Source organism: Mobula hypostoma, chromosome 16 (genome assembly GCF_963921235.1).
Source record: "Mobula hypostoma chromosome 16, sMobHyp1.1, whole genome shotgun sequence".
Classification (NCBI taxonomy): domain Eukaryota; kingdom Metazoa; phylum Chordata; class Chondrichthyes; order Myliobatiformes; family Myliobatidae; genus Mobula; species Mobula hypostoma.
Genome location: NC_086112.1, coordinates 34,629,597 through 34,653,566, shown reverse-complemented (window position 1 = coordinate 34,653,566; position 23,970 = coordinate 34,629,597). Strand labels below are relative to the sequence as shown.

General features: G+C 41.5%; 1 protein-coding gene across 1 annotated transcript in view; it reads right to left on the bottom strand.

Moving 5' to 3' along the window:
- Nucleotides 1-23,345, bottom strand: part of tmc1 (transmembrane channel-like 1) — a 39,791-nt gene extending 16,446 nt beyond the window's left edge. Inside the window, exons 1-6 of the mRNA XM_063069245.1 lie at nt 23,212-23,345; nt 15,284-15,374; nt 13,573-13,654; nt 10,823-10,929; nt 9,170-9,268; nt 8,511-8,653 (exon numbers count right to left, since the gene is read on the bottom strand). Of these exons, the coding sequence (XP_062925315.1) occupies nt 8,511-8,653; nt 9,170-9,268; nt 10,823-10,929; nt 13,573-13,654; nt 15,284-15,374; nt 23,212-23,237 (548 nt within the window). The 5' untranslated portion in view covers nt 23,238-23,345. The remainder of the gene's footprint in view (nt 1-8,510; nt 8,654-9,169; nt 9,269-10,822; nt 10,930-13,572; nt 13,655-15,283; nt 15,375-23,211) is intronic.
- Nucleotides 23,346-23,970: the final 625 nt, after the last annotated feature.

Sequence of the window (23,970 nt, the reverse complement as noted above, 5' to 3'; positions counted from 1 at the left end):
CTTACTACAGTCCATAAGGGTAACATCCCTTTGTCACTCGTCACACTGAGGTAACTCGCAGGTGCACCTATCCTGCTTTATCTGTTTCACAGTCCCCATCTGTCCAGCCATTATGACATCCAACCATCTGCATAAGCATTGCCTTACTATTAAGCACAACAAATGCCACCCATCCACCCAGACAAAATTTGTCATAACTCTGAAGCACAAGTCCTCTTATTCCTTCCTTGCAGGAAAAGAAAAGCATGAACTATATCTGTCAATGAAATGGATAAAGGGACAGAAATAAATAAGTGAAGGACATACAGTGGCCTACTTGCATGGATATTTTCAATAATGAGCAAGCACTTCCATTCTACACAATTAAGAATGCTCATCAACACTCCTACATTTTGAAGAGGCTAAAGAAAGCTGGATGATGCATATCAATTCTCATGTCTGTCTACAAATGCACAGTAGAGAGCATCCTAACGTGCTACATCACTGCATGGTACTGCAACTGCGCAGTGGCCAGCAGAAAAGCTTTACAATGGGTAGTCAAAACTGCTCGATGCATCATTGGCACCAGCCTACCAGCCAGGACATATACTCAGAGAGGCGCCAGAAAAAGGCAAGCACATCGTGAAGGAGCTCACTCACCCTGCTAGTTGATTGTTTGCCCCACTCCCATCAGGGAGGAAGCTACGTAGCATCCAGCCTCGAAAACAGCTACTTTCCCGAAGCAGTAAGGCTGATCAACACCTCTACCTGCTAACCCACCCCACCTCCATCATTACGTTATCATACCTTGTCAGAGTCACCTTATGTACAGACAATCCTGTGCCAACCATTACTTTATGGACGTTCTATCAATCTATTTATTTAGGCTCAAACAAGAGAAAACCTGCAGATATATTTGTTGTGTTTTTTTATTATTATGTTCTTTATCTTATTGTGTTTTTTTGTGTTGCATTGGATCCAGAGTAACAATTGTTTCATTCTCCTTTACACTTGTCTTTATCTTGAACTTTCTATTACTGTGGAGATATTTAACAAAATGTGATTTGAAAAAGGTGATGGACTGTCATTAGGAAGTGTTTACTACAGATGAGACCAGAAACCAAGAGTGAAGGAGACAAACAACACTTGTTTACAAAAATCAGAAGTGCAAAGGGACTTGGGAGTCCTTGGGCAGAATTCCCTAAAAGTTAACCGGCAGGTTGAGTCGGTGGTAAGGAAGGCAAATGCAATGTTGAAATTCATTTTGAGAGGACTGGAATATAAGAACAGGAGTATCAAACAAGTTAACAAACAAGAGTAAAAGATTAATAAAAAGCTATAACTAACTTGTCTAGGTCATGCTGGAAAGAACGAGCTATGATTAAGTCAAAACTTGATTAGGTCTGCATGTCTTGACTGAGTGTAGTGGTGCAGAAAGGAGTTCCATGGGACGGCACCAGACACTGCAGACATCCACCTACACAGCAGAGTTCTTCCCTTTATCACAGTGTTTCATTTATTTTAGCTGAATAGGGTTTACATTTTGTTATGAACATTTATCCTCAGAAAATAGAATCCATGTTGAACAGGCTGGCCTTCACCATTCATTTCTGCCAAAAGAGACTCATCAACTCTGCTGGTCCAATTTAGTAAACTGATCCCTAATTACCAGGAGAAATGCTGAATGAGATTCAACCCTGGTCAGTTATTTTGCTATATTAATAAAAAGACATTGATGCGCAAATGAAGTCTGGAATAACTCAACAGGACAACTTTATGATCCACACAGTTCCCAACGTACAGCCCGAAAAATATCATTCTAAGTTCATGGTGACCCACATTCAGATTTTCTGCATTTACTTTTCCCTCAGTGGCGATCATGTGCTCAAAGTAATCTAATTGAAAGTTGTGTAAGAAACAAAGTATTAATACAAGTCCATTAGACCATAAAACATAGGAGCAGAATTAGGCTATTCAGTCCATTGAGTCTGCTCCACCATTCAATCATGGCTGATTTATTATCCTTCTCAGCTCCATTCTCCTGCCTTGTACCTGTAACCTTTCATGTTCTGACTAATCAGGAACCTATCAACCACTGTTTAAATATATTCAATGCCTTGGCCTCCACAGCCTCCTGTGATAATGAATCCCATGGGTTTCCCTTCATGTCTGTTCCAAATGGACGTCCCTCTTGTCTAGGGTTTTCAAATCTTTTTAATGCCATGGTCCCCTAACATTAACAGAGTGATCCAAGGGGACCCCAAGTTGGGAACACCTGCTCTCTTCGGAGGCTGCGCCCTCTTGTCCTAGACTCACCTACTATAGCAAACATCCTCCCTACATCCACTCAATCTGGACCTTTCAATATTCAATAGATCTTAGTGCGAATCCTCCTTCATTCTTCTAAACAACAGTGAGTACAGGCACAGCATAATTAAAAACACTCTTCATACGTTAACCCTTTCATTCCTGGAATCATTCTCATGAATCTCCTCTGGACCTCTCCAATGTCAGCACATTTTTTTTCTCCGATAAGGGGTCCAAAGCTGCTCTCAATGCTCCAAGCATGGTCTGATTAATGCCTTATAATGCCTCAGTATTACATCATTGTTCTTATTTATATTCCATTCCTTTCAAAATGAATTTTAACATTGTATTTGACTTCCTTACCACCGATTTAACCTGCCAGTTAACTTTTAGGTAATTCTGGCCAAGGACTCTCACGTCCCTGTGCACCTCTGATTTTTCAATGTTCTCCCCGTTTAGAAAATAGTCTATGCTTTTATTCCTTCTACCAAACTGCATGACCATACACTTCCCTACACTATATTCCACCTGCCATTTCTTTGCCCTTTCACCCATCTGTTTAAATCCTTCTGCAGACTCCTGCTTCCTCAAAACTACTTGCTCGTCTCCTACCGTCGCATCATCCACAAACTTGGCCACAAAGCAATCAATTCTGGCATCCAAATATTCACATATAACATGAAAAGAATCAGTCCCAATGCCAACAAGTGCAGACCACCACTAGTCACCAGCAGCCAATCAGAAAAGGCCCCCTTTACTCCTGCTCTTTGCCTCCAGCCAGTTGGCCAATCTTCTATCCATGCTAGTATCTTTCCTGTAATACCATGGGATGTTAGCTTGTTAAGCAGCCTCATGTGTGGCACCTTGTCAAAGGCCTCCTGAAAATCCAAGTAAGCAACATCTACTGTCTCTACTTGTCTACCTTACCTCTTATTTCCTCAAATAATTCAGACAGATTTGTTCAAACGTTGGAAGTAAATTTATTATCATAGTATATATATGGCACCAAACACAAAACTGAGACTCATTCTCTAGCAGGCATACTCCATAGATCCGGAACAGATTAGTAACCATAACAGAATCAATGAAAGATTGCACCAACTGGGCGTTCAACCAGTGTGCAAATAACAACAAACTGTACAGATACAAAATGAAATAAATAATTATAATAAATAAATAAGCAATAAATATCGAGAACATGAGACGAAGAGTCCTTGAAGATGAATCACAGGTTGTGGGAATATTTAAATAATAGGGCAAGAGGCTGATGGGTGAGGGTAATAACTGTTCCTGAACCAGGTGGTGTGTGCCTTGAGGCTCCTGTACCTTCTTCCTGAAGTCAGCAGCAAGAAGAGAGCATGACTTGGGCACAGAGGGCACTGCTTTCCTGCGACAATGCTTTGTGTAGATGTGCTTTACCCATGATGGACCGGGCTATATCCACTACTCTTTGTAGAATTTCCATTCAAGTGCATTGGTGTTTCCATACCAGGCTGTGATGTAGCCAGTCAATATACTCTCCACCACACACCAATAGAACCTTGTCAACGTTTTAGATGTCATGTCAAATCTTCACAAAATCCTAAGGAAGTAGAGGCACTGCCGTGCTTTCTTCATAATTACACTTATGTGCTGGGCCCAAGACATGTCCTCTGAAATAATAACACAAATAAATTTAAATCTCCAAATCTGATCCTCTGATGAGGACCGGCTCATGGACCTCTGGCTTTCTCCTCCTGATGTCAATAATCAGCTCTTTGGTCTTGATGACATTGAGTAAGAGATTGTTGCTGTGGCATTTCTCAGCTCTATTTTCATTCTCCCACCGGTACGCTGGTTATTCACCACCTTTGATTTAGCCTATGGCATGGTGTCGTCAGCAAACGTGAAGATATTGCCAGGCAAGATATCCTTTTAAGGAAACCATGGTTATTTTATCATGTGCCTCCAAGTACCCTGAACCCTTATCCTTAATAATGGGCTCCAATATCTTCCCAATCACTGAAGTCAGGCTATCTGACCTATAATTTCCTTTCTTCTGCCTCCATCCCTTCTTACAGAGTGGAGTGACTTTTGCAATTTGCATTTTGCACACTCAGTGATTTGAAAAAGATAACTAAAATTTAAAATATGCTAACATGATAGCCAAAAGCAAATGACAAAATTATTTCAAGTTGCTTGTTATGTGACAATACATGCATACCGCACAACCAAGTGAAACTGCGTTGCTCCAGACCACAGTGCACCCATAATACATATACATAATGAACATAGCACATAAAACAAAATATTACTACAAATAAGATCATCATTGTAAGCACGTGAAGTGTGCAGCATAGGTAAACAGTAAACAGTAAACAACTCGCAGTTCGGTGACGAGACCCCAGTGGTGGCAGGGTATTCATTTGTCTCATCACCTGGGGGAAGAAACTGTTACCCAGTTTGGCAGTCCTAGTCCTGATGCATCTGTACCTCCTTCCTGGTGGTAGTGTGTCAAAGAGATTATGTGATGGGTGGTAAGAATACTCGCAATGCTTAAGGGCCTTCATATACAAGGATCCTGGTAAACGTCACATGTAGAAGTTCTCCACGTAGAACTTCAATCTTGTTTCCCAAGTTCTTGTCAACTTTGAACAAAAATTCAACCACAGTGTCAAAAAGATCAAAGAAACATTTTATGTAGCAGTCTTTTGACAGCCAACACACTTCAGTATGAAGAAACAATCGTTCAAACTCTTCATTGTGTGGGACCCAAAGTAACGTGGAGCAGATTAATGGACACTGGATACCCCCTAATCTTCTTATATTATGTTCATATTATTTTTATTGCTTTGGTTTGTTATTTTGTTTATTCACAATTTGATTAATGGTCAGTTGCACTAGCAACGGTAATATTTTAGGAGGTTAATTGATGGTTAAAAGGGGCAAAGCTTATACAGGCACTTGGGGCAGCTGAGGGGTCCTGGGGGTACGGGAGTGCGCACGTGATGGAGTAGACGGAGATGGCCCGGCAGCATGCACGTAAGCCAATGCGCTTGTGTTCCTGTATCTCCAGAAAGGAAAATAAAGACATTATTTTAAACTTCTGCACGCCTGGAAGTCCCTTTTGTGTCCAAGTGTGCAACAATCGTTATCTTGGCATAACTGGTGATATCCTGCTATTTAATGGATGAGCTTTAATTTTGTTGATAGCAGATATTACAAGAGTCATGCTTGAAAACAGTCACAGGCTAAGGTTTTTGGTTGTGAGGTTCTGATGATGGATTACACAATGGATTGCAAACAGACTTGGAATTACTTTTCTCCTACTTGCCACTAAACCAGCATGGTGACCTGTTATATATAGTGTTCCATCTGTTGCACAAGAAATCATGTTCCTAATCGAAATACCTTTATTCTTAACATACATTTTGAGTTCGTCATAGATTGATTCTCCATTGATATTTGTTTTTAACTTTTTACAAAAAAGAATCTCTTCATAAACTTCACTATCTTTGATAAACCATAATATGCCATTTGCAATGCCTCATTGTCTCACACAGTTGACTCATCCAGTTGTATCCAAAATTCTGTTTTTGTAGCTCTGTGCATAGTTGATATTCAATGCCTTCACTCATTTCGTTAATACGATGAGCTACAGAGTTATTACTCAGAGGAATTGATTTTAAAACACTGGTATTCATTTTGAGAACAGTGGTGAGCACTTTTGATAGAGCAGGCATCATTAATCTTTCACCAATTGTATGAGATTTTCCACACTTTGCTCTCATTTTGGAAATGTTATAAGAAGCAATGAGACCACTATTAAGGTCATTTTTAGCTTTCTTGGCAAATGACTCAAGTGTGCAATACTTTTCAAATGCTTCTTTCATCTTCTGGAACTGAGCAATACCATATGTAGCCTTTTCAGAGTGTCTTTTACTGAAGTGTTCCTGCAATCTTAATGGTTTCATGGCTTCATTAGATAGTACAGTATTACTAATAAGACACATGGAGTGTCACAGATTGGACAGAAACGGAATAAAACCATACTCCAGGTATGTAACAGTGTACTGACGCACTTTTAGTAGTTTCTGTTTCTTAGCAGTATTACAATTCAAGGCTTCACTGCCTTCAGACTCAGAAATCACACCATATGCATTTATCCATCATTAACGGGGCTAAATTAAAAGTAAAAGTTAGCACAAACTGGGAATACCTGTTGTATGTTAATGAGGCAGGGAGTTGACATGGTTGGGCAGGTCTCATGCCTCAAGTTAGGGTGCCGCTTACCGTCCCCACCCCCAAGAATCTAACGCCCCCTTAGAACACTTGGGAAGCACTGACTTCGAGTGATCAATTTAGCACCATGATTTTATTGTATTGTACTCCCTATAGGAGTGTGGCTGGACTTTGAGTAAATCCAATCTCCTGGTGCCTTTGTAACCAGAAGGTGAATTGCTGGCAATGGGATTGGTTCTGTCACAACTAATACATCTGCTGATTTTATTAATATAATTTCAAAAATGGATTGCATGTCAATATCAATTTCAGTTTCAATTGTCAGCTTTATATAGCCTGGTCTGACCATAGCCCATTAAATACCAATCAAAAACTCCAATATTATCATCGCAGATGAAGCTACCATTGAAGAAATAAAATGACCCATTTTATGTATTCTTTTCCTATTTCTTTTTTTTTTGAATCTCCTGTTTTCCATTAATTCATGATGTTCTGCATTTTAATTGCAACATTTAAGAGAAGTTTGGATAAGTACATAAGACCATAAGACAAAGGAGCAGAAGTCGGCCATTCGGCCCATCATGAATGGGAAATGTATAGAGAGCTAGGGTTCGGGTGTGTATCGATGGGATTAGACAGAATAACAGTTTAGCACGGACTAGATGGGCCAAAGAGCCTGTTTCTGCACTGTAGTACTCTATGACATTATAATGGCTGATTTGTGACTTGGTTCTAATACTAAATACAACCATAATGCTTAAAGGCTGTATGGCTCATTCAGGATATATACATGACATATTTTATAAACAGTATTGCATTTACCCCAATATAGAGCAAATACCATTTTCATTTATGTTATCAGTTGAACTGCCATCACCTCAATAATTATAAGTAAACTATTTTATAAACGCAAACGACAGGAATTCTGCAGATGCTGGAAATTCAAGGAACACACATCAAAGTTGCTGGTGAACGCAGCAGGCCAGGCAGCATCTCTAGGAAGAGGTACAGTAGACGCTTCAGGCCGAGACCCTTCGTCACCTTACACTTCCTCCCTTACCACCATTCAGCCCCCTACACATCCTCCCTTACCACTATTCAGGCCCTTACACTTCCTCCCTTACCACCATTCAGGGCCCCAAACAGTCCTTCCAGGTGAGGCGACACTTTACCTGTGAGTTGGCTGGGGTGATATACTGCGTCCAGTGCTCCCAATGTGGCCTTCTATATATTGACGAGACCCAACACAGACTGGGAGACCGCTTTGCTGAACACCTACGCTCTGTCCGCCAGAGAAAGCAGGATCTCCCAGTGGCCACACATTTTAATTCCACATCCCATTCCCATTCTGACATGTCTATCCACGGCCTCCTCTACTGTAAAGATGAAGCCACACTCAGGTTGGAGGAACAACACCTTATATTCCGTCTGGGTAGCCTCCAACCTGATGGCATGAACATTGACTTCTCTAACTTCCGCTAATGCCTCACCTCCCCCTCGTACTCCATCCGTTACTTATTTTTATACACACATTCCTTCTCTCACTCTCTTTTCTCTCCCTCTGCCCCTCTGACTATACCCCTTGCCCATCCTCTGGGATTCCCCCCCCACTTGTCTCTCTCCCTGGGCCTCCTGTCCCATGATCCTCTCATATCCCTTTTGCTAATCAACTGTCCAGCTCTTGGCTCCATCCCTCCCCCTCCTGTCTTCCCCTATCATTTTGGATCTCCCCCTCCCCCTCCCACTTTCAAATCTCTTACTAACTCTTCCTTCAGTTAGTCCTGACGAAGGCTCTCGGCCTGAAACGTCGACTGTACCTCTTCCTAGAGATGCTGCCTGGCCTGCTGTGTTCACCAGCAACTTTGATGTGTGTTGCTTAAACTATTTTATTGTCCTAATGGTTCATTTGAAAACACAAAAACATAGTTTGACTTTGCTCAATGGATGGCTTGTTTGGACTCAATTTTCCAAGAAAATATTCTATTCCAGAAGATGGAACTTACGTTCTAATCACCACCATGAAGCTGTATCCTATTGTGCCAATTCCCACCAGGAAATAGCTCAAAGGAAGCCGGAACTTCAGCCATCCAATTGACCGCTGATGATTATAATAACCATAGAAAAGGACAGAATATCGTGCATAGCCCTGGCAAAAAAAAAAAATATTTTTTAAAACTGTATTCTTCACAACAAGTTAAAAACTATGCAATTTAGTACATACATATTTCCCTTCAATGCGGAAGGAAGCTATTGGCCCCATTTAGACTATGCCAATGCTCAGAACAGCTCCACCAGTCCCATTCATATGCTTATCCTTTGCTACCTATTCTCTCTCACACCATAATTAACTCCTCTCACGCCACCAGTTTCTACTACTCACCTTCTCACGAAGGGCAGCCTACAGTGGCAGATTACCCTATCGAACTGCGCGGTCTGTGGATGTGAGATGAACCCGGAGCACCCAGAGATATCCATGTGGTTATGGGGAAAATGTGCAAAGCTGGCACAGAGAGTACCAGTGGTCAGGATCAAATCCCTATCACTGGAACTGTGAGGCAGCAGCACTGCCTATGCCACCTGCATATATATAACTATGAACTGAAAATATTCTGATGCTGTAGAGCTATTTTACAAGGTTCATTCTCCAACAAAAAAATCTTACCCCAAAATCCCACAAAGTGGCAAAATTCATGGCTGAGTCTTGTTCACTCTTTGGAACTGTTTTTCTAGGCATACTACCATATGGCTTTCCCATCAGAGCCTAAAATCAAATATTATTATTTACAACCATATAACCAGTTCAATCTCAAACTTTAATAAAGTTAAAAATATCTAAGTCAAAAAATAAGTTTCAAACCTTGTTGGTCCATAGCAATGCTATATCAAAATAACTAACAACAGAAATTAAATTATTCCTGCCTATCAGCTTGTTACTCATGGACAATATTTGGGTTTGAAGCTTTTCTGGTTTGAGACCATGGTAATAATTTCCAACACTTACAATTTTGTTTGACATTATTCCCAGTTTCTAACTGTAACTTATGCAGAAGTCTGGTGAAAATCCAAGCTATATTAATAGGGTTTCTCTGATCTTATTACAGTCCTTCAGATATGATGGGTAAGATTCTGGCCACTGGCCTTAAATGAGTTGCTTTACCTTTTCTTCAAAGGGCAGCAACAGGGAGGGTTTAACCCCACTCCTTGTGCACGATATTCTTGTCACCAGACTAACAATCCTGTCCAGACTGAGCAGGAATGTGACCAAGACCAGCTTTCTAATAAAGCTGTTAACATGAATACATAAACAGCAGCAGAAAGTGATACCCTGTAATTTCTTCAAAATGTTATATCAGCAAGCTATAAACAAATTACCCACCCACCCTGCCACCCCCTCGATTTTAACCAAGCGAGGTGAACAGTACAGTATAGACCCAATTAGTGAAGCAAGTTTATCTTCAGGATCTTAAAAAAATAGTCGAGGCAAACTCCCAGCTGAACTCAACAGCAAAAGTGTGATGGCTACCAGCAGCTGGACAGGAGGCCAAAATGGAAATACAAGGCTGGTCCTTGCCTGTTAAGGAAATGGTTCAGTAACGTTCCAGAATGTTTTTGCTAGGTAACAGGCTATTGCCATTTGATCACTATCATGGGCCAGTTTCCTGGAGTTCCATCCTCAATGCCAATTTTAAAGAGTTCAACAATTCATATAAACTAAAACAACTAATTGTTTTGTCAGCTTCATATACAATATAAACAAGATGCAATTTTTTAAAAAGTGACTTGATAAAAAATTACATTCCAGAATGCAGATATGTAAAACAGGGGAGGAAGTCAAAGTCATTGTTCCTACTCATTGTCAAAGAATTAGTTGTTCCAGGCATTACACCGATCTGGCTAGATAAGGATTGGTGCAGTTGATTAAGACAGTTTCAATTCAAGGGTCAAAACTGTCATTGTTAAACACCACTGGTGACTTGGCACCTGGGTTTCTCAGCAATAAGATACATGAAACTGAGCACCAATTGCTACAGTAGATACAGTATGTAATGCAATGATCTACAGTCCTTTTGCATGAATTTTCCTTCAACAATGAAGGAAACAATATAGTCACTACTGGGATTCTCCTGTCCTTCAAACTACCTGTTTGAGAGTTTGCCTGGTAGCAAAAAGCAACACATTGATAAAATAGTCAGATAACAAGAAATCTTTATTGTCTCATTGTCTGTGAAATCCTATTTGTTTTGTTGAAGAAGTTCAGTTAGCATTTAATTAGAGGCTTTTTAAAAATGCAACTTTAACCAGTAACTACGTTTACCTCTGGGATCATGACCAAACCAAACGTTAATCCAAAAAGAACCATATTGATCCCGTACATCCATCTTAAGAATATGAAATATGAAGCAACAGAAGACCCAAAGTGACCTGGTAAAGCCAAAAAAAGGTGGTTACTGCAAGCTTCACACAGTGATATTTTTGTGCCAATATACTGTGACAAGAATACACATAGATTAAGATGTTAGCTGTCCTGTGCTGGCACCAGTGGGATCAGCAGTTGGTCTGCCACCTGTCTTCAGGAGAGAGAGAGATAAGGAAAACAATGAAGCAGCATTTGGAGATATTAATGAAGGGACGGGAGAGAGTAACGGAAGGAGAGCTGTCAAGATCGGCTCCCCCTTTGAACTCTGAACTGTTTGAAGTGATGGACAGGCGATACCCCAGCAGGGGGATAAAAAGGGACAGGTTTGCTAAGGCAAGACATACACGACACCCCGAGGTAACGATACCCTGGAAGCGGTGCGTCTCTCACAAGTCGGTGGGAAGTTTTGGACGGCTGGTCGCGGGACAAGCCATAGACGCACAGGGTGGAAAGGCACGATCGGCGGGAACCTGGTGTGTGTCCACCCTTGCCTGGGTGCCAGGTTCACCGCAGAGAAACGATCGTATCTGGAAACGGAGGGGTCACGGTCGGTGACCTCAGATGACATCACAAAGGACTCGCCCGAAAGCTGACTGCGAAGGTTTGTGTGGAAGCCGTTTGAATATTCATTCGTTTTGCTCTCTCTCTCCTTCCCCCCACACTATCCATCTCCCATGGCAGCGATTACTGCGAACTGAACTGAACTTTGCGTCACTTTGAAACTGGTCATTTACCCCTAGACAACGATAGAGCTTGATTGATCCTGTTATCTTAATTCTGTGTACATGTGTGTTTATCATTGCTGAACTGTTGCATTTATTATCCTTTTGATTAGAGTACTGTCTTGCTTGTTTCTTTAATAAAACTTTCTTAGTTCTAGTAATCCAGACTCCAACTGAGTGATCCATTTCTGCTGGTTTGGCAACCCAGTTACGGGGTACGTAACAATACCTATCAAGCAAAGTACAGAAATAACAGAAAAAACAGGATTAGTATTATAGTCAGTGAAGTAGGAAACATGAATTTGAAACTAGGAAACCAGGAGTGATGCTTTGGGGCACTATGAAGGCCATTAAAAAAAAATGTCGCAAGTTGCCTTGAACGTCAGCCACTATCTCAAAGGATATAGTTTCGGAACAGCGTAAGTGAAGCATAGCTCTCCAATCTGCACTTACTGCACAAACCTTTTCTCAATGACTTCCCTGACCTGCAAATGTGAGAACAATGTGCTCACACAGCATCACTCACGCTTGTTCACAATCCAGCTAGATCTTTGATTCTCAACCCTGTCTTTGAATTGCAGACAGTGCTGGATAAGATCTATTGTTTCTGTACACTACACTTCTGAGAAAAAAAATAGATCAGATTATGAAAGTGAGAGCAAGCGTTTTGAGCTCCTATCATGTGATTAGATTGTCAAAAAAGATTGTAAAAATAATCCCCTCTTGGGCAGATTGATAATAGTATTCCATCCTGAGATACACTGTACATCTTCAGAATCCAAATCAGCCTGAATCTATGCAGTGCTAGAATGAAATATTTTAGTTTATTTTAATCTACTTACAGGTAGCACAATAGTTATAGGGTTGTTTTACCTTCCAACAGATGCATGAGTATGGAATGAATGGAAAAAGTAACAACTACCCAAATTTCTAAACCAGATGTTTGCACTTCTGAGAATCGTCAGCCAGATTCCTTTGTACTGCCTGTTTGAAACATGAGCAAAGTGAGAGAAGTGTAGGTGTGATAGTGTAGAGAGGTTGTCTCTTCTTTCTACCTAAAGGAAAGCTTTCAACTTACCTTGAGCACCTCTTCATCTTCCCATTAGTTACTGATCTACTTCTGTCTGGTGGAAAAGTCAGTTTGGTTTCCTCCTTTGCCAAGTGATGATCTGTGGGGCTGTATTTTAGTTACTTTTTTTTGCCAGCAGCTGCGTTGTCTACCCTCCTAACTGCTGACAAGTTCATAATTCTCTCAATTCATAATTTTTGTTGAAATTATCTTGCATAATCTGTTACACGCATAGGATGTATTGGCTTCTGTTGCCTCAATAGTGCAAAATTCATAAGTGAAGCAATTTTCAGAAGTCAACAAGTATCAAGCCTGACACCAATTGCTGACAGACAATGAATTCAGGGGACAGGGTAAAAATCCAGAGTAAGTGAGCTCAGATCTTATTCATTTGCATTAGACTTTGACAAAAAATTCCAGGCAAGAAATGCGGAGCACTTAATTCTAGGTTTGCCAACAAGACCGCTCTCCAACAGAATATTTTTTATTATTCTTCTTTAGAAGAGAAGACGCAGCTCATTCGAACAGAAAGAAAGCAACTTTGTGAGTACAAGTTTATTTTTAAGATATCTAACTTCCAAAATTACCCTTCAGCAAAACCAACACATTTCAAATGCATTTAATGCACTGAACATCGGAGCAATTTCCCATTCTATATTGCTTCCAAAATTTATCTCTAACCTGCTGCTTTCATAAACCCTTCTTAGTGTCGATGAACCAGAACTAATTTCTAGACATTTATATTAAAATGTTAACTGCCTTATAAATACTAGGCAACATGCCAAAATATTTCATACTTGGAAAGTATCCTAGAGTATTTTATAAGAGACTTAATGATCACTGTTTTCTCCACTTACTTTCAATCTCTTTTATTTTCATTTCCCATGGAATGCAGGCAGCTTTGAAGTTCTCAAAGTCACGCTGAAACTTCATCCATTTCTGAAAGTTGATATTTGAATCATAGTCAGTATCTCATCACAGTTACCTGAGAAAAATACTTTCATCATCTCATCAACCTACTGCTCACTAAGTCAGATAAAAGAATGATACCCTGTTTCCAGAGCAGTTTTATTCCTGAGTAGGGTATTGTCAAAAAAAAAGTACTTTTCACAGTATCCTGTCTGAGACTGAGAATGAGGCCGAGTCCATCTGTTTTGAGCAGGACTTCTTTGCGCAGAAGACCACATGACTGCAAATCAATCACTAATGGAAGGCAATGAATGCCCTAAAAGCCCAATGGATAAAGGAGACAGTGAATCCTATTGGGTAGTTCCTCAAGCAGACCACTTCATGACCAGAACTTCCAAAAGAGCATTAAGACCTTGCTTATTGCAAGCAGTGTGATTCTAGTCATGGAAAGGGCCCTCCCTATCAGATCCTTCATGTGCAGTTGAAATCTCAACACTACATGTTGCCCCATTGCTGGCTGTATTACAGATCAGACCATTGTCCATTTCCATCTAGAAAACATGTTTGCCAAGAAGATCTGGAAAGAGATGCAGAGGTTTTTGGCAAAGCTCATCCTACATAGTTGTATGACTGAGAAGACTCTGTGCTCTACATGCTCCCAGGAGTTCACACTGAGATAAACACCAACTGCACCTACAAGGTTATCAGTATGTTGAAAAATGCTCTGGTCTGAATGAAATTTGTCAGCATTCCAGTGCAAGGAGCTGTACACAAATGAATATTGCAAACTGGTACATTTAAAGGAACATGATGTTGAGCTGAGGGAGCATATTAAAGCCTGCTACGGCTGCTTCAAAGGACCACAATTTAGGACCATGGCCCATTGTCAACTGAGGAACTAGAACTCATGCGAAAGAAAAAATAACATTACTCTAACGTGAATTTTTGCCATTTCTGCACTGAGCGTAGAGACATTTGAATGTACTGTTTTTATATTTGAAAGGTTATGAATAAAATTCAGTTGTGGGTAAAAATGGTAGACTGGTTTGTGTGGGGATAAGGGAAGAAAACTTTTTCAACCAGAGATTGTTTGGAGCCTGGAAGTCATTACCTATGGATTTGGTTGAGACAAACTACCTCATCACATCTGTCAAGCACTTGGTGTGTATTTGAAGATCCTGACCTGTAACTCTATGAACTTGGTGTTGGAAAATGGGAGTGATCAACCATCATAGACATAATGTGCCACATGGCCTCATTATATGTCATGAATTTTCTGGGTTCTGTTGCTCTAGTTCCCACAAAGTAGCACTGCCAGTCTATCTGAACTACAGGAATGACAGCATTTCACAAGAAGGTGATCCATCTCCTTCTCAAGGACAGCTAGAGACTATGAATGCTGGCCTTGTCTTTAACTTACCTGTGGATTTTGATTTTTTATATATGTTTGTTTAAGGTAAGGTAAGAGAAAACTGTTGGCAACAGTAAATCTTGGACCCAAATGTTCAACGATATATTGAAAAGCATTCTGCATAGGCTCATTATGACAAGAAAATTCAGCAAATTCCAACCAACAAAGACTAAGTGGCTTTAAAGAAACAATAGATCAATTGATCAAAGAATATAGTTGTATCTCTATCCCAGGCTTGGGTCACTTACTTTGGTCATCATTACTTTATAGGCATAAAACTTTTTGCCTTTTCCTTTCCCAAGAGCACCTTCAAATTTCTCCACAAATTCCTGTGCTTCTCTGAAAATTGGACAAACATATCTTTTAAAGTAAAAGTTGAAACAAACGGCAAAACAGATCAGAAAATTTAGATTCATCATGTTGTATGATTAATTTCAACAGGACCATGAGCATTAGAGAACACATCAATATCACAATTACATCTTTCAACAGACCAGAAAGATTATTATTTTAGTGATATGTCTATCAGATGGCCAGATATCTTTTCATTTATATCGTAACTGCTCAGCTAGGACAGTAGAGATACCAGGCAGGATAGCAGAATGCTCCTCTTGCAGGATGTGGGAAGGTAGGGAGACCTCCAGTGTCCCTGATGGCTACAACTGCGAGAAGTCCATTCAGCTGCACTTTACAACAATCCATGTTAAGGAGTTGGAGCTGGAACTCAATGAACTCCGGATCAGTTGGGAGGCTGAGGGGAGTGATAGATCAGACAAAAAGTGAGGTAGTTACAGTAAAGGTGCAGGAGACAGGAAACTGGGTGATAGTCAGGAAAGGGAAAGAGGTTAAGGACCCAGTGCAGAGTACCCCTGTAGCCTTCCCCGTCAACAACAGGTATATCACTTTGGATACTGTTGAGGGGGGGGTTGACTTAACACAGGAAAATCACACTGACTGGGTCTGTGGCACTGAATCTGTCTCTGTGACCCAGAAGGAAATGGGGTTGAAGAGGCACGCTGTGATGACAGGGGATTTGTTAGTTAGAAGAACAGACAGGAAGTTCTGTGGACAAGAACAAGATTTCCAGGTGGTATGTTGCCTCCTGGGTGCCAGGGTCCAGGAAACCTCAGATCAAGTCCTCAGCATTCTTAAGTGGAAGGGTGAACAGCCAAAAGTCATGGTCCATGTAGGTACCAATGACGTGGGTGGGACGACTGACAAGACAGTTCACGGAGTTTGGTGCTAAGTTAAAGGGCAGGAACTCCAGGGTTGTGATCTCAGGATTGCTACCCGTGCCACATGCTAGTGAGGCCAGAACTAGGAAGAATACACAGTTTAATATGTGGCTAAGGAGTTGGTGTAGAAGGTAGGGCATAAGATTTTTGGATCATTGAGCTTTCTTCCAGGGAAGGTGGGACCTGTACAGAAGGGATGGTTTGCACCTGGCCTGGAGGGGACTAATATCCTAGCAGGAAGATTTGTTAATGCTGCATGGTGGGATTTAAACTAGAGTTGCACGGGGATGGGAACCAGAGTGCCTGAACAGTTAGTGGAGAGGTTATAGCGGCAAAGATTGGTGAAATCTCAAAGCTAGGAATCAAAACGTTGAGCATGGTATGACTAGTGTCCTGAGCTGTGTGTATTTCAATGCAAGAAGTATTGTAGGAAAGGCGGGTGATAGTGCTGAAGATGAGGCAGCTAGTTTACACACAGGGGCAAGTTGTTGTGAGGAGAGGTTGTTGGCAAAGCAAAATTGAAGTCAACAGGATGAGTTGCAACATAAAAGGCAAACAAAATCGTAAAGAGTGAGTACAGGACTGAAGATGTTATATTTGAATGTGTGCAATATATGGAATAAGGTAAATGACCAAGCAGCATGGTTGCAGATTGGCAGGTACGATGTTGTAGGCATCACTGATACATTGCTGAAAGAAGATTATAGCTGGGAACTTGATGTCCATGAATGCACATTGTTTTGGAATGACAGGTAGGAAGGCAGAGGGTTTGATGTTGCTCATTTGGTTAAAAATAATTAAATCAAATCATTAGGAAGAGGTGACATCTGGTCGGAAGTTGTTGAATCATTGTGTATAGAGCTAAGAAACTGCAAGGGTAAAGACACCCTGATGGAAGTTACATGCAGACCCCCAAACAATAGTAAGGATGTGGTCTACAATCTACAGTGGGAGATAGGAAATGCATGCCAAAAGGGCAATGTTACAATAGTCATGGGGGATTTCAATATGCAGGTGGATTGGAAAATCAGGTTAGTGCTGGATCCCAAGAGGGGAAGTTTCTAGAATGCCTACAAGATGGCTTTTTAGAGCAGCTCATGGTTAAGCCCACTAGGGGGTCAGCTATTCTGGATTGGGTGTTGTGCACCGAACTGAAATTGATTACAGAGCTTAAGGTAAAAGAGCCCTTAGCGGAAAGTGCTCATAATATGATCGAATTCACACTGAAATTTGAGAAGGTGATGCTAAAGCCAGATATATCAGTATTACAGTGGAGTAAAAACCAACAGAAGGCAACTAAAAAGGTCATTACAAAGGTAAAGATGGAATACAAAAGTAAGCTGGCCAATAATATTAAAAAGGATACCAAAAGTTTCTTCGGATACATAAAGTGTAAAAGAGAGGCGACAGTGAACATTGGACCTCTGGAAAATTATGCTATAAAGGTAGTAGTAAGAATCAAGGAAATGATGGATGGACTGAATAAGTATTTTGCATCAGTCTTCTCTGTATACGATATTAGCAGTCTGGTGGAAGTTCCAGGTGTTGGGGATCATGAAGTGTGTGAAGTTACCATTACTAGAGAGAAGGTTCTCAGGAAGCTGAAAGGTCTGAAGGTAAATAAGTCACCTGTACCTGATGGTGTACACCCCAGTGTTCTGAAAGAGGTGGCTGAAGAGATTTTGCAGGCATTGGCAATGATCTTTGAAGAATCATTAGATTCTGAAATGCTTCTGGAAGACTGGAAAATTGCAAATGTCACTCCACTCTTCAAGAAGGGAGAGAGGTGGAAGTAAGGAAACTATAGGTCAGTTAGTCTGATCTCAGTGGTTGGGAAGATGTTGGAGTTAATTATTAAGGATGAGTCTCAGGGTACTTGGAGGCACATGATAAAATAGGCTGTAGTCAGCATAGATTCCTCAAGGGAAAATCCTGCCTGACAAATCTGTTCGAATTATTTGAAGAAATAACAAGCAGGATAGACAAAGTAGAATCAGTAGATGTTGTGTACTTGAATTTTCAGAAGTCCTTTGACAAGGTGCCATACATGAGGCTACTTAACAAGCTATGAGCCCATTTTATTACAGGAAAGAACTTAGTATGGTAAAGCAGTGACTGATTGGTATGAGACAAAGAGTGGGAATAAAGGGAACCTTTCCTGGTTGGCTGCCGGTGACCGGTGGTGTTCACTTTACTTTATATGTCGGTGATTTGGATGATGGCTTTGTTACAAAGCTTGCAGGCAATATGAAGAAAGGTGGAGGGGCAAGAGGTTTAGAGGAAGTAGAGAGGCTACAGAAAGACTTAGACAGATTAGGAGAATGGGTAAAGAAATGGCAGATGGAATACAGTGCCAGGAAGTGTATGTCATGTACTTGGGTAGAAGAAATGTAAGTGTTGACTATTTTCTAAATGGAGAGAAAATACAAAAAACTGAGGCGCAAATGGTCCTGGGAGCTCTTGTGCTGGATTCCCTAAAGGTTAATTTGCAGGTTAAGCCTGTGGTGAGGAAGACAAATGCGATGTTAGCATTTCAAGAGGACCAGAATATAAAGGCAAAGGGCGTAACGTGAGACTTTATAAAGCACTGCTAAGGCCTCATTTGGAGTATTTTGAAAAGTTTTGGGCCCCTTATCTTGGAAAGGGTGTATTGAAACTGGAGAGGGTTCAAAGGAGGTTCACAAAAATTATTCCAGGATTGAATGGCTTGGCATCTGAAGACGGTTGATGGCTTTGTGCCTGTAATCACTAGAATTCAGAAGAATGGGGGGTGACCTCATTAAAACCTATCAAATAGTGTAAGGCCTTGATAGAGCGGATATGGAGAGGATGTTTCCAATGCTGGGAGAGTCTAAAACCAGAAGACACAGCCTCAGAATAAAGGGCCATCCTTTTAGAATAGAGATGAGGAGGAATTTATATCGCCAGAGAGTGGTGAAACTGTGGAATTCTTTGCCACAGGCAGCTGTGGAGGCCAAGTCTTTATGTATTTTTAAGGCAGAAGTTGATGCATTCTTGATTGGTCAGGGGATAAAGGGATATGGGGAGAAGGCAAGAGATTGGGGCTTAGAGGAAATTTGGATCAGCCATGATGAAATGGCAGAGCAGAATCGATGAGCCAAATCGCCCAATTCTGCTCCTTTCTCTTATGAACTTATTATAACTACATTGGGCTAAATGAAACAAGCCAAAGGCCTTCATAACTTGTAAAACCAGCAACTGGCCAAAGTCATAGCATTTGAACATCCTAAAACTTTGAAAAATCATCTGGGCTAAAATGGCAATAGTTATTTATTTCAGCTCTGTAATGTAGAAATATTGAGATATATACTTGCTTTTGACTTCTAATCAGCTTTTAAAGGTCTTTCAGATCTAGATTTTAATATACTACTCTAAGCAAGTATATAGGGTGAATAACATGACGTGGTGAGTTCGTGGTTTCCATTGCAGGAAAAGGACATGTTAGAAATCCTCAGGTCTGGAAAGAGTAGTGAAATCTGACCAGTAATTAGACCCTGGGAATGTAAGGAATAGGAATAGATGCCAATGACCTCCAGAACCTTTACTGCTATACATACAACCATGGCTGATTTTCCATCTCAGTCTACTTTCCCATTTAATGTCTTCAGCTACTGTGGAATCCAGTTGTTGACTGAATAAACGGCCTATTGAAAGCAGATAACTCCAAAGAGTCACAATGTTTTAAGTGAAGACACGCACATCAAAGTTGCTGGTGAACGCAGCAGGCCAGGCAGCATCTCTAGGAAGAGGTACAGTCGACGTTTCGGGCCGAGAATTATCTTTTCATCTGAACTAAAATAGTCAATGATCATCTTATTCAATCATTAACTTGCAGTGGTCAATATCTAAGCTCACACATGAAGAATGACAATGAATGACAATCAATTGTTCAATATGTGATTTAGCAGCTTCTGGAGAGGAAGGCAGTAAAGCTAACTGTAGAAGCTACACCTATTAGTCTTCAAAGCTGATTTCATTTGGAACTCTAATGCTGAGAAGAATCATTCTATGTTCAGCTCTTATTTAAATTGATCATTACACTCATTACCTTTAATACAGCAAGTAATTTCATCTCAATAAATGGAGCCTCAAACAAGTTATTAAAATCTCTACATAGTGAATTTAACAGGAAGAGCAACACACATAAAAGATGCTGGTGAACGCAGCAGGCCAGGCAGCATCTCTAGGAAGAGGTGCAGTCGACGTTTCAGGCCGAGACCCTTCGTCAGGACTAACTGAAGGAAGAGTGAGTAAGAGATTTGGAAGTGGGAGGGGGAGGGGGAGATCCAAAATGATAGGAGAAGACAGGAGGGGGAGGGACGGAGCCAAGAGCTGGACAGGTGATTGGCAAAAGGGATACGAGAGGATCATGGGACAGGAGGTCCGGGAAGAAAGACAAGGCGGGGGGGACCCAGAGGATGGGCAAGGGGTATATTCAGAGGGACAGAGGGAGAAAAAGGAGAGTGAGAGAAAGAATGTGTGTATAAAAATAAGTAACAGATGGGGTACGAGGGGGAGGTGGGGCATTAGCGGAAGTTAGAGAAGTCGATGTTCATGCCATCAGGTTGGAGGCTACCCAGACGGAATATAAGGTGTTGTTCCTCCAACCTGAGTGTGGCTTCATCTTTACAGTAGAGGAGGCCGTGGATAGACATGTCAGAATGGGAATGGGATGTGGAATTAAAATGTGTGGCCACTGGGAGATTCTGCTTTCTCTGGCGGACAGAGCATAGGTGTTCAGCAAAGTGGTCTCCCAGTCTGCGTTGGGTCTCACCAATATATAAAAGGCCACATCGGGAGCACCGGACGCAGTATATCACCCCAGCCGACTCACAGGTGAAGTGTTGCCTCACCTGGAAGGACTGTTTGGGGCCCTGAATGGTGGTAAGGGAGGAAGTGTAAGGGCATGTATAACACTTGTTCCGCTTACACGGATAAGTGCCAGGAGGGAGATCGGTGGGAAGGGATGGGGGGAGCGAATGGACAAGGGAGTTGCGTAGGGAGCAATCCCTGCGGAATGCAGAGAGAGGCGGGGAGGGAAAGATGTGCTTAGTGGTGGGATCCCGTTGGAGGTGGCAGAAGTTACGGAGAATAATATGTTGGACCCGGAGGCTGGTGGGGTGGTAGGTGAGGACCAGGGGAACCCTATTCCTAGTGGGGTGGCGAGAGGATGGAGTGAGAGCAGATGTACGTGAAATGGGGGAGATGCGTTTAAGAGCAGAGTTGATAGTGGAGGAAGGGAAGCCCCTTTCTTTAAAAAAGGAAGGCATCTCCCTCGTCCTGGAATGAAAAGCCTCATCCTGAGAGCAGATGCGGCGGAGACAGAGGAATTGCGAGAAGGGGATGGCGTTTTTGCAAGAGACAGGGTGAGAAGAGGAATAGTCCAGATAGCTGTGAGAGTCAGTAAGCTTATAGTAGACATCAGTGGATAAGCTGTCTCCAGAGACAGAGACAGAAAGATCTAGAAAGGGGAGGGAGGTGTCGGAAATGGACCAGGTAAACTTGAGGGCAGGGTGAAAGTTGGAGGCAAAGTTAATAAAGTCAACGAGTTCTGCATGCGTGCAGGAAGCAGCGCCAATGCAGTCATCAATGTAGCGAAGGAAAAGTGGGGGACAGATACCAGAATAGGCACGGAACATAGATTGTTCCACACCAACAAAAAGGCAGGCATAGCTAGGACCCATACGGATGCCCATAGCTACACCTTTAGTTTGGAGGAAGTGGGAGGAGCCAAAGGAGAAATTATTAAGAGTAAGGACTAATTCCGATAGACGGAGCAGAGTGGTGGTAGAGAGGAACTGATTAGGTCTGGAATCCAGAAACAGGAAGAGTTTTTTTTAATTTTAATGTGCACATTTTGTAGCAATAAGTGTTATAGCAGTTAAAAATAACATGTAATCAAATCGTAATCAATGACCCCTTCAGCACATTTGATAGAAAAGAAACCTGTATGTATCAATGGGTATTAAACCTAATGAAACAAAGGGATTTGCCATTGACACATTTTAAAGATTTTTCCAGTTTTCCAACTGAAATATATTGCAATATGAATGTATGGTCAATTAGAAGTTAAATGTTAGGGTTGAGTTAAAACTAATGTGTCCATGCAAACCGATCGGGTGTCTAGCTAAAAGGTTGTTTACCCTTTCAGATCTTATTCAGCTCCATTCATTTCAAATATTATTCATTTTGGCTCTGCGGGCAGTTGGAGATCCTTCTAAAGCAGGCATGTTTATCACAAATCTTCACAAATCAGAATTCCATCAGCCCTACAAGACCCAATCGTGACCTGAACTAATCTGGTTAAGTACTTTGAGTGTACCTCTCAGCAAGAAGGTGTCGCTGACTCACCCTGTACCTTATTTATTTCATTCCTGAGATAACAGTGCAAAATAGGTCCTTCCAGCTCTTTGAGCCATACTGCCCACCGACCCTAGCCTACTACAAAACAATTTACACTGACCAATTAACTTATCAACCGGTACGTCTTTAGACCATGGGAGGAAACCCACACAGTCACGAAGAGAATATACAAACTCCTTACAATCAGCAGTGGGATTGAACCCAGGCTGCTCGTACTGTAAAGTGATGTGCTAACCACTACATACCCGATACTTGCCTGAAGGGAGAAGAGCACCTTCTGGGTAGGTAAGCTCCATCTCCCTTCCTCATCACTTCCACATCACCATCCTGACAACACCTCCTTGCCTTTCACCTGTATCTACCAGGTAGCCAAATATTAGCCAATCGTAACCTGGAATTTAAATGAGGCCTGGGATTTCAGATGCGCAAGGCTGAAACTACCACCAGTCACCTTCCACTCTTTCCTACCTGCCCACAGCTCACAGTGAATTTGTTACTTATGTCTTATTAAGACTTTATAACACAACTGCAATCAATTATGAAACAGAAACATTTACTTCAGTAGTTGCAACTTCTGCTTCATAGGCCAGGGCTTATTTCGTAAAGTAGCAATGAGTTTCTTCTTTTCTTCCACTTCATCCTTCAGTTTAGCTATATTTTCTTCTGTAATGACTTCTTCTTCATCAGGTTTTTCTTCAGAGCTAAAATCAAAAGCAAAACATTTAACAAGATATTGTTCTGATGGTAACATACCTCAAATAGAAAAGAGCAAACGATAGAAACATAGAAACCTTCAGCACAATACAGGCCCTTCGGCCCACAAAGTTGCGCCAAACATGTCCATACATTAGAAATTACCAAGGGTTACCCATAGCCCTCTATTTTTCTGAGCTCCATGTACCTGTCCAGGAATCTCTTAAAAGACCCTATCGTATCTGCCTCCACCGCCGTCGCCGGCAGCCCATTCCACGCACTCACCACTCTCTGCGTAAAAAACTTACACCTGACATCTCCTCTGTACCTGCTTCCAAGCACCTTAAAGCTGTGCCCTCTTGTGCCAGCCATTTCAGCCCTGGGAAAAAAGCCTCTGATTATCCACACGATCAATGCCTCTCATCATCTTATACACCTCTATCAGGTCACCTTTCATCCTCCGTCACTCCAAGGAGAAAAGGCCGAGTTCACTCAACCTATTCTCATAAGGCGTGCTCCCCAATCCAGGCAACATCCTTGTAAATCTCCTCTGCACCCTTTCTATGGTTTCCACATCCTTCCTATAGTGAGGCGACCAGAACTGAGCACAGTACTCCAAGTAG